Source organism: Berghia stephanieae, chromosome 11 (genome assembly GCF_034508935.2).
Source record: "Berghia stephanieae isolate SIO BIC M18660-M18661 chromosome 11, UCSD_Bste_1.3, whole genome shotgun sequence".
NCBI lineage: Eukaryota > Metazoa > Mollusca > Gastropoda > Nudibranchia > Aeolidiidae > Berghia > Berghia stephanieae.
Window position 1 is genome coordinate 40,187,092 of NC_088370.1, and position 12,500 is coordinate 40,199,591.

Sequence of the window (12,500 nt, forward strand, 5' to 3'; positions counted from 1 at the left end):
GTGCCGACAGAGAATCATGGCCAAACGTTTTGAGGCACAATGGCATAGGAAAGATGAATGAACTATGTTGCTATCGCGTGACGAACACCTAATTTCAGAACAAGGCATGCACATGGTGTCCTGGAGACTTCCAAGGTCAAAACACTGACATCAGCTGAACATGATCATCACTAAGCTCGATTCCCTAAGCAATGTTTGCAACACCAGGTCCTATCAAAGTGCTGATTGCGACACCGATCACTCCGTGGTTGCCACAAGGGTGAACTGAAACCAAAGAAAGTTCATCACCCAAAGAGAAAGGGCTAGCCCAGGATCAAAATCGGCAAGACAGCTTACCCGGAAAAGAACATAGAGTTCAACTGACAACTTGAGAAAACTCTCAACACATCTCAAAGAGAAGCTGAACGAAACACAGAGCACCGCTGGAACTCTCTTAGAAACGCCATTTACAGCACTGCAGTTCTGACGCAAGGCAAAAAGAAGCGCAAGCACAATGATTAGTTTGAAGCCAGTATTACAGAGATGGAGCCAGCCATTGATGCCAAGCGCAGCGCACTTGTCAGCTAAAAACGTGACCCAAGTCAGAGGAATCTGCAGGCATTGCACAAACAGCACGACGTTGCGCCAACGACTACTGGCTTCAGTTGCCTGACAACATCCAGCAACCGTCAGATAGTGGCAACATCAGGGTCATGTACGAGGGCGTCAAACAGGCGACAGGAAAGCCCACAAAGAAAACTGCACCTCTTAAATAAAGACAGGGGAAGTCACCACAGACAGGGACAAGCAGATGAGAAGATGGGTAGAGCACTACTTGGAACTCTACGCCAGAGAAAACTCCGTCAACCAAAACGCGTTAGACGCCACTAAAGATCTGCCCGTACTAGAAGAGCTAGAATCTGAACCAATTATGGAGGAGCTCAGTAAAGCAATCGATGCTCTGGCCTGGGGCAAAGCACCCGGTGAAGACAGCATTACACCCGAGATCATCAAATGTGGAAACCCAGCCCTCTTGGAACCATTACATAAACTCCTGTATCTTTGCTGGAGAGAAGGCAATGTACCTCATGATATGCGCGACGCCAAGATTATCACCCTCAACAAAAACGAGAGAGACCGCAGTGACTGTAATAACTACAGCGGAATCACTCTACTGAGCATTGTGGTTAAAGTCTTTGTGCGTGTTGTCCTCGCTCGACCTCAAGTCCTCGCCGAACACATCGACCCAGAATTGCAGTGTGGCTTCAGAGCCGAGAGGTCGACAGTGGACATGATTTTCTCAGTACGTCAGCTCCAGGAGAAATTTAGAGAACAGAAGATGTCCCTCTACATTGCATTTATTTACCTGACGAAGACTTTTGCAGGAAGAGCCTTTTCCAGATGCTAAAGAAGATTGTCTGTCCTCCACAGCAGCTCAGCATCATTGCCTCCTTCCACGACGACATGAAGGGCAACGTCAGCTACAACGGTGAAGCCTCATAACCCTTCCCATGCACAGCGGCGTGAAACAAGGCTGTGTCTTAGTGTCTTGCACTGATTTTGTTCGGTATATTTTTCTCCCTTCATACGAACAGTACTCAGAAGGAGTACACTTGCACACCAGAAGTGATGGAAAGCTGTTCAATCTGGCATGGCTGATAGCAAAGACCAAAGTCCGCACAGTCCTCATAAAGGAAATGCTATTTGCAGATGATGCAGCCCTATGCTCGCACACCGAGGAAGACCTTCACAGGTTATCCCACGCATACAGGGAATTCGGGCTGACGATCAGCATCGAGAAAACAAATGTCATGTGTCAGGATGTCCCCTCAACACCAGCAATTCGCATTGACAACGAGGAGCTAGAAGTCAATGCTCACTTCACATACCTGGGCACAACCATATATGTATATATATATATATATATATATATATATATATATATGAATCCATTCGAAATATCTTCTTTTAACAATGATATAATGGACAGAATTTTACATTGATTTGAGTACAACAATGAGCCCATTACATTTTGGGTTATCAGACCTGCAAATAAGTGTACGTCGGTCAGATTAATTCATATAATATTCCCTCTCAGGTGAATTGGCATCCGGTGTTTTGGGCGTTCGTCATCCAGTTCGTGGTGGCTTTCCTTACCCTACGGACCCAGGTGGGTTACGACATCTTCAAGTGGTTAGGCGATGCATTCGAGACCCTGTTCAATTTCTCGGATGCCGGATCAGCGTTTGTGATTGGTCCAGAGTTCAAAGAGTGGGGACTTGCGTTATCAGTAAGTCCAAAGATGCTTAAAATCTTGTTTTTTGTTGTTGTTTTTTTCCCAATTACTGTCATTCGTTTTTGTTTTTTTAATTTTAATAATATCTTTTAGAGCGTATACGTTTGTGTATGTATGTATGTATGTATGTATGTATGTATGTATGTATGTATGTATGTATGTATGTATGTATGTATGTATGTATGTATGTAATGTATGTATGTATGTATGTATGTATGTATGTATGTATGTATGTATGTATGTATGTATGTATGTATGTATGTATGTATGTATGTATGTATGTATGTATGTATGTATGTATGTATGTATGTATGTATGTATGTATGTATGTATGTATGTATGTATGTATGTATGTATGTATGTATGTATTGTATGTATGTATGTATGTATGTATGTATGTATGTATGTATGTTGTATGATGTATGTATGTATGTATGTATGTATGTATGTATGTATGTATTGTATGTATGTATGTATGTATGTATGTATGTATGTATGTATGTATGTATGTATGTATGTATCTATGTATGTATGTATGTATGTATGTATGTATGTATGCATGTATATTTGTATGTATGTATTATGTATGTACGTATGTATGTACGCATGTAGGTATGTACGTATGTATGTACGTATGTGCGTATGTACGTATGTACGTACGTATGTACGTATGTACGTATGTATATGTGTGTGTATGGGTGTGTGTGTGAGTGGCTTATGAAAATGACAGCCTTGTGTCGTCCGATTTTCCAAATATGCTGAAACATGCGTTGGTTAGGCCCCTGAAGAAAAAAGCAAATCTTGACTGCAATGAGTTAAGGAATTTTCGACCTCTGTCAAGTTTGAATTTCATTTAAAAACTAATTGAAAGATTCGTTGCTGCTCGTCTTATTAACCATATACCTTATATGCCTTAAATGTTAAATTTCAATTGCCTACAAAGCCTCAAACAGCACAGAAACGGCATTACTTAAAGTTGTTAATGATATTGTAAATGATTTAGATAATAAAAGTGCTGCGATGCTCGTTTTACTAGATGCAATGCCGCATTCGACACTATCGATCAAAATTTACTTTTGACTAGACTACGTGATCAATTTTATATAAGTGGCACAGCTTTGGACTGGTTAAAGGAATATTTTTTTGAAAGAACTCAGTCGGTAATTATAGAAAACCATGTATCAACTCCATCCATATTAACGTGAGAAGTGCCTCAGGGATCTATTTCAACTCCCTCCTTTTTACAATGTATACTGCTCCCTTTTCTAATATGTTATCCACCTTTCCCATTGATTTTCACTTTTATGCTGATGACACTCAGTTGTATATAAAACTCAATAATGACCCAAAGCTGTCATCAGCATCTGTTATGGAAAATTGTATTCCTAACATAAATGATTGGATGAAACTAAACAAACAAGACAGAAATGATAATTTTTGGAAATAGGTATCAACTCTCTAAAATATCTGCAAATGAGATACTTGTGGGTGAAAATACTATTAAACCTAGTTCTTGTGTAAGAAATCTTGGGGTGTCTTTAGATTAAGGGTTATCCTTAGAAGATCATGTTTAAAAAATATGTCAATGTTGTAACTATCACATTAGAAACATTGGAAGAATCAGACATTATATTAATGAGGATATTACAAAGATGCTTGTTAATTCTTTTATTACCAGCAGATTAGATTATTGTAATGCTTCTTGTTCGCTCTCAAAGCAGATTAATTCATCGACTACAAAAAAAAATTCAAAATTAGACATAAAGTTAACGAAAAAAAGATTTCATATAACAACAGTTCTCCAGGAATTGCACTAGCTTCCTGTGAAGTTTAGGATATAATTTAAGATACTGTGCCATGTTTTAGATGTCTGGATGGATTGGCACCTGATTATTTGCAGGAACTGATTTAAGAATATGAACCCACTCAAAATTTAAGATAATCTCAGCCCCAACTTCTAAAGGTTACCATCTCAAAATCCATTTTTGGTTTTAAAAAAAAGCCTTTTCATCCATTGCAACATGTCTATGGAACGCACTCATTCCTCGGACAAAGTCCTGTGAAAATTTACCATCTTTCAGGAAATGTCTGAAGACTGAGTTGTTCCGTAAGGCTTATTGTTTTATGAAATAGATGTTGCTTTGATTTTGTTTCTGTATTCATGCATATGATGTAGTGTCGTGATTTATTTGTGAGTGCATTTTTAAGCAGAATACGATTAACGTGGATGTTTAGGCGTTATATAAATAAAACTCCCTAAAAAATTGATCTTTCATATAACGCAATATCCTCTAAATAATCGTTCAGCGCAATTCATTAAGGTAAATATTGCTCAAACAGAGTGTGTTATGACACGAAAGAAAACGTTGTGTATTAAGACAGTTGATTGACAATGTCAAAGACTTGAGTGGTTATCAAAGGCTCAAAATCTTCGATTGGACAGCGACAAGACGAGATGGCGTTCCATCATCTGTAACCTCTGAACCAGAGAGCAACTTCTGCATCATCATCATAATATTATAATCAGCTTTCTTAAATTCTTTTTCTTTATTTCGTGTGCAGACATCTGGTGTTATCATCTTCACCAACGCCTTCATTTTTCTACTCAACCACTGGGGAGTTATTGAGTCTATTGTGCTCAACCTAGGTGGGTTCTTGTCCTTCTGTCTGGAGACAGGCCCTGTGGAGTCTGTGGTAGCCGCGGCCAACATCTTTATTGGATTGGTGAGTATCTCTCTGTAAATTGTTGACCTCTTTATTTCCAGGGTTAATGTGCTTTTTTTTTTAGATTGGGCTTGTAGAATACGTGAAGCCGCGCCAATATCTTTATTGGATTTGTGAGTATCCCTCTGTAAATTGTTAACCTAAACGCTTAATTTTAGGGTTCCTGTTCTATTTTTTTTTTTTTGACTGGCCTTGTAGAATATGTGGTTGCCGCAGCCAACATTATTTTAGTTGGGGGAGGGGGGATGGTTGGAAAGTATGGGTCTGACACTTTAGTATTCCCAATCTGGGTGAATTCTTCTCATTCTTACTGAAGGTGGGCGATGTGGAATCTGTGGTCGCTCATTATTAGATTATTGGGTATCTCTTGTAAATTATTGAAATAAACGCCTGATTTCAGGGTTCCTGTCCTTTCTTGGGACTGGCCCCGTAGATTACATGCTAGCCGTGACCAATTTCTTTTTGGGATTGGTAAATATCTATCTATAAATTGTTGCTCTAAACGCCTCATGTTCGGGCACCTGTCTTCTCTCGGGGTTGGCATTGGAGAACACGTGGTTGCCACAGCCAAGATTTTTTTTATTTAGGGAAGTGAGGATGGACAGTATGTGCCTGATACTTCACTGTTCCCAACCTGAGTAGATTTCTGACCTTCTGACTGGAGACTTTTCCCGTGAAATCTGTTGTAGCTGAGGTCACCATCTTTATTGGATAAACAATGATCTTTTCTAAATTGTTGAACAAAACGCCCAATGTCAAGGTCCCTGTCCTTTTGAGAGACTGGCCCTGTAGAATGTATGGCAGTCCGTTACCTTCATGGGGCTATGCGATCTAGTGGTATGACACTCGCTTTCGGACCTGGGTTCGAGCCTCGCTCGGCGCATAGTTGAGTCCTTGGAAAAGGCTCTCTACTGACATTCTCTCATCGTACTCAGGTGTAATTTGAGTACCTGGCGGTTAACAGCATTGTATCTGTCCGAAAAAAAATGCAACATCGCCTAACAGGCGTCGAGTACCGTCCTAAATGTTAAGTGTTGCTGTTGGCCAGGAACCCCTTGTAAAGATCTCCTTAGTTGAAATATTGAATACAACTCACGATTCGATATTTTTGTGTGTTTGTCGTCTTGTATTATGACGTAATGTATTGGTCGGTGTCACGCTATGAGTTTACGAAGGCTACGGGCAGTCCAGTCGCAAACAACATTTTTATTGGTTTGCTATGTTTATATCTGTAACTTGTTGATCTAAGTGACTAAACATTTTGGCCTAATTATACTATATAGGTGAAATACTCACAACATCCGCCAGTCGGATATACGTACCAATACACAAAACTATGTGTAACCTTGAACTTTTATAGTCTGATTTATATAATTCAGTGAGAACTAATAACTATCAGATTGTCTAAAAATAATATAATATCACAAAGCTGAGTGACGACAACTTTCTTCCTTCCAATTATTACTCTTGACAATTTTCAAATCTCCAGGCCGAAGCTCCCCTGATGGTGAGACCCTACCTACCCAATATCACCAAGTCGGAGATACATGCAATTATGACGTGTGGCTTTGCCAGTATATCAGGGGGTGTCATGGGACTCTTCATACGAGTTGGGGTGGGTATTTTAAATTCTCATTTATTGTTATTATTATTATTATTATTATTATTATTATTATTATTATTATTATTATTATTATTATTATTATTATTATTATTATTATTATTATTATTATTATTATTATGCATTTATTTGCAGGTCTGATAAAACCCAAATTATTATGGGCTCATTGTTGTTACGGAAATCTCAAAAGTGATGAAAAATATTGTCCATAACAACAATGTTAAACTAGGGCCATTATTGCGTTCGATTGTCAGACCTGATTGAATTCGAATTGCGTGTATGAATTATCACCATTGCCATTTTCACCCTTGTATCTTCTCTCGCTGGAGGGACCCCGGACACAGCACGGAGGTGGACACCACACGGGGAAATTACGATTAGTATTGATATCATATTAATTTTTCAGTGCTGAGCGTCAATCTTGTAAGTTTTTTTCTATATAATAATGGAATGGGTTCTTCAATATGGTTGAAAGAATGGCATTGTTTAGGTGAATAAACAAATAAAATAAAAGTTTTGTATATTTGACTAAACAACGTCATTCTCTTGTCTCTCATTCGTCTTTCGTGTTTCATTCATCTTTTTTGTTGTTGTTGTTGTTGACAAGGGGGTAATCTGGAACGTACACGTTATCTGTCTTTGGTGATTAACTTGAAGCTTCCATGCCATGTGACTATTATTACTTACTTTACATAACATAACATTACAGTTGAGGCGTTGTGGTCTTATGTTCTAATATGACACTCGTCTTCAGATCATTGGTCCCTGTTTTGAGTCCCACTCTAGTGGCTCAAAGCTTAATCCTTGGAAAAGGCTCTTTATTCACATTCTCTTCTTCTTCTTCTTCTTCTTCTTCTTCTTCTTCTTCTTCGTCTTGTGGAAACCTCCAATATTGTCGAGGATCACTCCACAGTTTGTAGGATTTTACATTTTAAACTTGATAAAACTCTGCACATAAAAAAAAACCACATAGATTAAAAAGTCACGTTGTGAACTCTAGCAATCGCGTGAAGGCATGTTGGCAACCGTTTTCAGCCACTTCAGCTGGGAGGCTATTCCATAGTCGGGCAGTGGAAGGGAAAAACGAATACATGTGGGCGTCTGTTTTTGATGTTGGGATGGTTACTCTTGCTGTGTGTCGCCTCGTATTTCTTGTGCCGATATCTTTGATGTCGTTTGGAAGTTTTAGGCACGACTTTTTGTAGTAGATCTTGTGGAACAATTTAAGTTTATCCATCTTTCTTCTCTTTTCCAGAGGTTCAAGGCTAATCCGTTGTGATATTTCAGACGCACTTGAGAAAGGATCGAGTGTGTTTGTGATGCGTCTTGCTGTTTTTCTTTGGATGTTTTCTAAGGTGTCGATGTTTTTCTTTGTATATGGGTCCCAAATTGAGCTGCCATACTCCAAAATTGGTCTAACAATAGTTTTAAAACCAAGGGTTTGAGTTGTGATTGTGCATCTTTTTAAATTGCGGGTGTTGTAAGCGCTTGTTTGATTTGCCTTTGAAGCCAGGTGACATATGTGGTCATTCCATTTGAGGTTTTTAGCAAACTCAATGCCAAGGTATTTTGCTGTCTTTACATGTTCCAGGATTTGACCATGAAGTTTTTTTTTTGGTATTCAAATGTAATAGGTGCTTTCTTATTTGTGATGGTTAGAACATTGCACTTTGATACGTTAAATTCCATTTGATTTATTGTTTCCCATTCTTGTAATTTAGCTAGATCGTCATTTAGTGTTTTGCAGTCGTCTGTTGTTCTTATCTGATTATATAATGCTGTGTCGTCAGCAAAGAGGCGCACTTTTGACCTTATACCTCGTGGAAGATCATTTATGTACACTAAAAATAGGACGGGCCCAAGGACTGAGCCCTGAGGTACGCCCGATGTCACCATCCCGATAGTGGAAGTCTCGCCGTCGACAAGAACTTGTTGGGTGCGATTGTCCAGAAAAGTTGCAATCCATTGTAAGGTTTTGTTCCTGATACCAACGTCATACAATTTCTGGATTAACCGATGGTGAGGAACCTTGTCGAAGGCCTTGGCAAAGTCCAGTAGTACGAGATCAATTTGACCACCTTTATCAATAGCAGCTGACAGATCATGTGTTAATGATAGAAGTTGAGTTTGACATGAGTGGTGCTTCCTAAATCCGTGCTGTTCATCACAAAAAATACTGTTAGTTTCGAGATATTCAGTTATTGAGGATCTCACTATATGCTCCAACAGTTTGCAGCAAATGCAAGTTAATGAAATTGGACGGTAGTTTTGAGCCCTGCTTCTATCACCTTTCTTGTAGATGGGTTGGACAAGAGCGTGCTTCCAAACAATTGGTATGTCTCCCGTTTCAAGAGAGAGTTTGAACAAATGTGTGAGGGCAGGTGCAAATTCGTTACTCAATATCTTTAAGAGACGGGATGGTATTTTGTCTGGGCCACATGCTTTCTTTGGATCTAGAGTGGCGAGGAGTTTGGAAACGCCCTCTACTGTCACATTGATTTCGGCCATAGTGTTGGAATCGTTTTCTTTGCCTTGTAGTTGTTGAGTGGTAATTTTGGTATGAGCTTTTGAAGCAAAAACAGAGCAGAATTGGTTATTAAGTATGTCTGCTTTTTCCTTTGCATCAGAGTATAATACACGATCATGCTCAAGGGGCGCTATACCAACCGAATCGCACCTCCTACTTTTTATAAATTTCCAGAGCTTTTTGTTTGAGTCTTCACTGACAAGTTCCTTAACATGATTATGATAGGCCTTTCTACTCTCTTTTTGTGTTTCTTTTTTCAGTCGGGCATAATTGTACCAGTCTTTCTTACTGTTGGACTTTCTCGCTCTGCTCCATGTCTTTTGTTTCCGTCTAGATAATCGTTTGACGGTGGTGTTTATCCATGGTTGGTGAAATTTCCTTGAGCTTTCTTCGTTGGTACATGTTTGGTCATCATTTTGTTTAGGTGGTCGTTGATGGCAGTCCAAACATCCTCAGTGCTTTCTAGATGTTGATTAATTATGTTTTCACTAAAAAGACGTGTTTCTGTCCGCATTTCGGCGATATTTGCCTTTTTCCAAATAGTAATAGGGTGTGATTTTTTTGTGATTTTTTTTGCTTTGATAGTGCTTTCCGTGCTGAGGATGTCATGGTCACTAATGCCTGGAATGGTTGTACACTTGACAATTAAATTTGGTCGATTTGTGATAAATAAGTCGAGGATATTTGTACCCCTTGTTGGATTTTTGTTTATTTGACTTAGGCCAAAATCTTGCAATTTGTTAATAAATGCTTGGTTTATAAATGAAGGATATTGGTAACTGATTATTTTTTCTTGTTCCCAATTGATATCAGGTAGGTTCAGGTCTCCGCTTAACCAGAGTACATTTTTCGGGTCTAGGCTATCAATACAGCGTGTTATCTCAGTCATTTGTTCCATAGTTGAGTTTGAAGGTGTTCTATACATAGCGCCCACAGTGAGTAGGCCTTGTTCTGTTTTGATATTTACGATCAACGATTCTGATTCTGTTTGAATGTCAAGCTTTAATACTGAGAGGTTCGTTGTTGTTGCAACCAGCACCCCACCATACCTATCTTCTCGGTCTTTCCTGAAAACGTTGAAATATGTCTCTCTTGGAAATATTTCACTGTCCTTTATTTCGGAATGAAGCCATGTTTCAGTACCTATGATTATGTCTGGTTTTATGTCTGATATCAATTTCCAAAATTCCGGTAGTTTTGGAATTATACTTTGAAAGTTTATGGTCATAGTTCTAAACATGTTTCTCGGTTCACCATTACGGTCACTGTTAGTTTGCCTGTTTGCTATATTAAGCGTGTTATGATTTAAGTTGATTTGGTTATTGATTCTTTTTATTTCATTTGGCCTCATATTGACCCTTCTTCCCCCTTTGTTGTTATTGTCTTATTTTCACAAGCCACGTTCTCATTATGTTTACTTAAGTCCTGCATCCCATCAAAATGATCAGGTGTTGTCATTATGTTTTGTTGATATGTTGATGTGTCGTTTACTATTGGCATGTTGTTGAGAGTGTCGTTGACTGGTATGTTGATCAGAGACCTTGGGCACCGTTGTGTGTTATGTACTTTGAGTGCTCTATTAGTATGAAAGGGCGGTGGTCTGTGACCTATTTGAATATTTATTTTTCTTCGTTTCCGCACACCACCACGACTTGGTCGTAGCCGCTGGCTATTACTGCTATTATAGTTACCGTAATACCAAGACGATTCTGTGTCATTCCAATAAATGTTGTCGTAATAAGGATAAAAATAGATATGGCACATCGTGACTAAAAATCTTAACGTAAGTGTAAACAATAAATGGCTAGTACAATACTTCAAACAATGGGATCTACACCACTAAAATGTTAATCTATCTAAAATTCCTCTTATGAATTTCCAAGAAATATATATCACAATGTAGAATAAAACTTTATTAAAACGACTGTATAAAGATATTCCAGACTTTTGTTTTAGAAATCAATAAAAATCACACAATTCGGGAGAGAAATAACAACACGGCTGCCGGTTAGGCGAACTACACACTCCAATCTCAACGTACATATGTGTAAAATTAGTACCTGGAGGGACCAGCTTTGTTTCTGTTAATTTTTTAAAATGTAATTGCCTTTACTGGCGTCATGTCTTGACCTAATACATGTTAAGTTGTGCTATTGACTTGGGACCCCTTTACAATGCTTTGAGCATTGACTTACTTGACGTAATTCTCTTCGCTCCTTGTGGAACATAGGGCCTCTAAGAGCGTCCCCCATCTACTTCAGTCCTTGGCCATCTTTTTGATAGCCTCCCAGTCCCAGGTGAGGCCTGGCATTTTCATTTATTATGACAGTGATCGCATCCATGTCTGTTTTGGACGCTCCGCCTTTCGTGTCCTTGGGGGTTACACTCAAGTGACTGGTGGGTGAGATTGCTCCCTGATCTTCTTAGTGTATGACCGACCCATCTCCATTTAGTCCTCCTCATTTGAGCATATTAAGTGGATATTGGTTGTATAGAGGCTCACATTTTAAGGTCAAATTTAAACCCATACATTGCAGGCTCCAGCCAATCACCTCCTGACTGCTGCAGTCATTTCAGCCCCGGCGGCGTTGGCTGTTTCCAAGCTCTTGTACCCAGAAATGGAAAAGGTCTGTCTGGAGGCACAGACCAACATCAGGATGTCCGATAGATCAGAGTAAGTATATTGAATCAAGTATATCAAATCATAGTCGAGACGGTGACAAAGGTCAAATGGAATGCATCCTGACCTTTATGGAAGACATGCTACGTGAAAGATGTGTCCGTCGATTCGAGGTTGACACTGGTTCCAGAGACAATATAATTTCGGAGAAGACCTGGAAGAAGATGCGACGGCCTGCACTGTCACCAACTACGTGCAAATACCGTTGTGCTTCCAACGCAGATCTCCCAGTGATTGGTGTTGCCAGCTTGTCGTACTCAACATCTCCAGAATCCGAGGGCGTGGTGAGACAGAAAATTGTCGCGACTACTTGGACATGAATCTCCTGGGCCCCGACAGCTATCAAAGATCTTGAACTGTCGGTGGATGCCCTCGTCCATTCCAACGGCAGAGAGATTGTCAACAAAGTAACGGGCAAAACGAAACCTGATTAGTCACTTCAGTCGGCATGCAAACAACTTTGATCTGAGTGTCCAGACCTTTTCAAAACAAGAGCTGGGAACGTTTAAAGACTTTGAACTGGAAGTCAAATTCAAACCAGACTGGCCAGTTTTTTACCGACCACGGGCAGTACCCATTGCGATCCATGAAGATTTGGACCAAGTGCAAAAAGCTGGCATCTCCAAAGGTGTTTGGCAGTTAGCCGAGTTCAACGCATATGTTACTCCTGTCG

The 12,500-nt window shown here is 39.4% G+C and overlaps 1 protein-coding gene across 5 annotated transcripts in view; it reads left to right on the forward strand.

The window, feature by feature from the left end:
• Positions 1 to 12,500, forward strand: part of LOC144956977 (solute carrier family 28 member 3-like) — a 59,202-nt gene that overhangs the window by 41,777 nt on the left and 4,925 nt on the right. For all 5 annotated transcript variants that reach the window (XM_078887850.1, XM_078887851.1, XM_078887852.1 and 2 more), the window contains 4 exons: positions 2,078 to 2,269; positions 4,838 to 4,999; positions 6,489 to 6,614; positions 11,685 to 11,821. In XM_078887850.1, the coding sequence (XP_078743976.1) occupies positions 2,078 to 2,269; positions 4,838 to 4,999; positions 6,489 to 6,614; positions 11,685 to 11,821 (617 nt within the window). The remainder of the gene's footprint in view (positions 1 to 2,077; positions 2,270 to 4,837; positions 5,000 to 6,488; positions 6,615 to 11,684; positions 11,822 to 12,500) is intronic.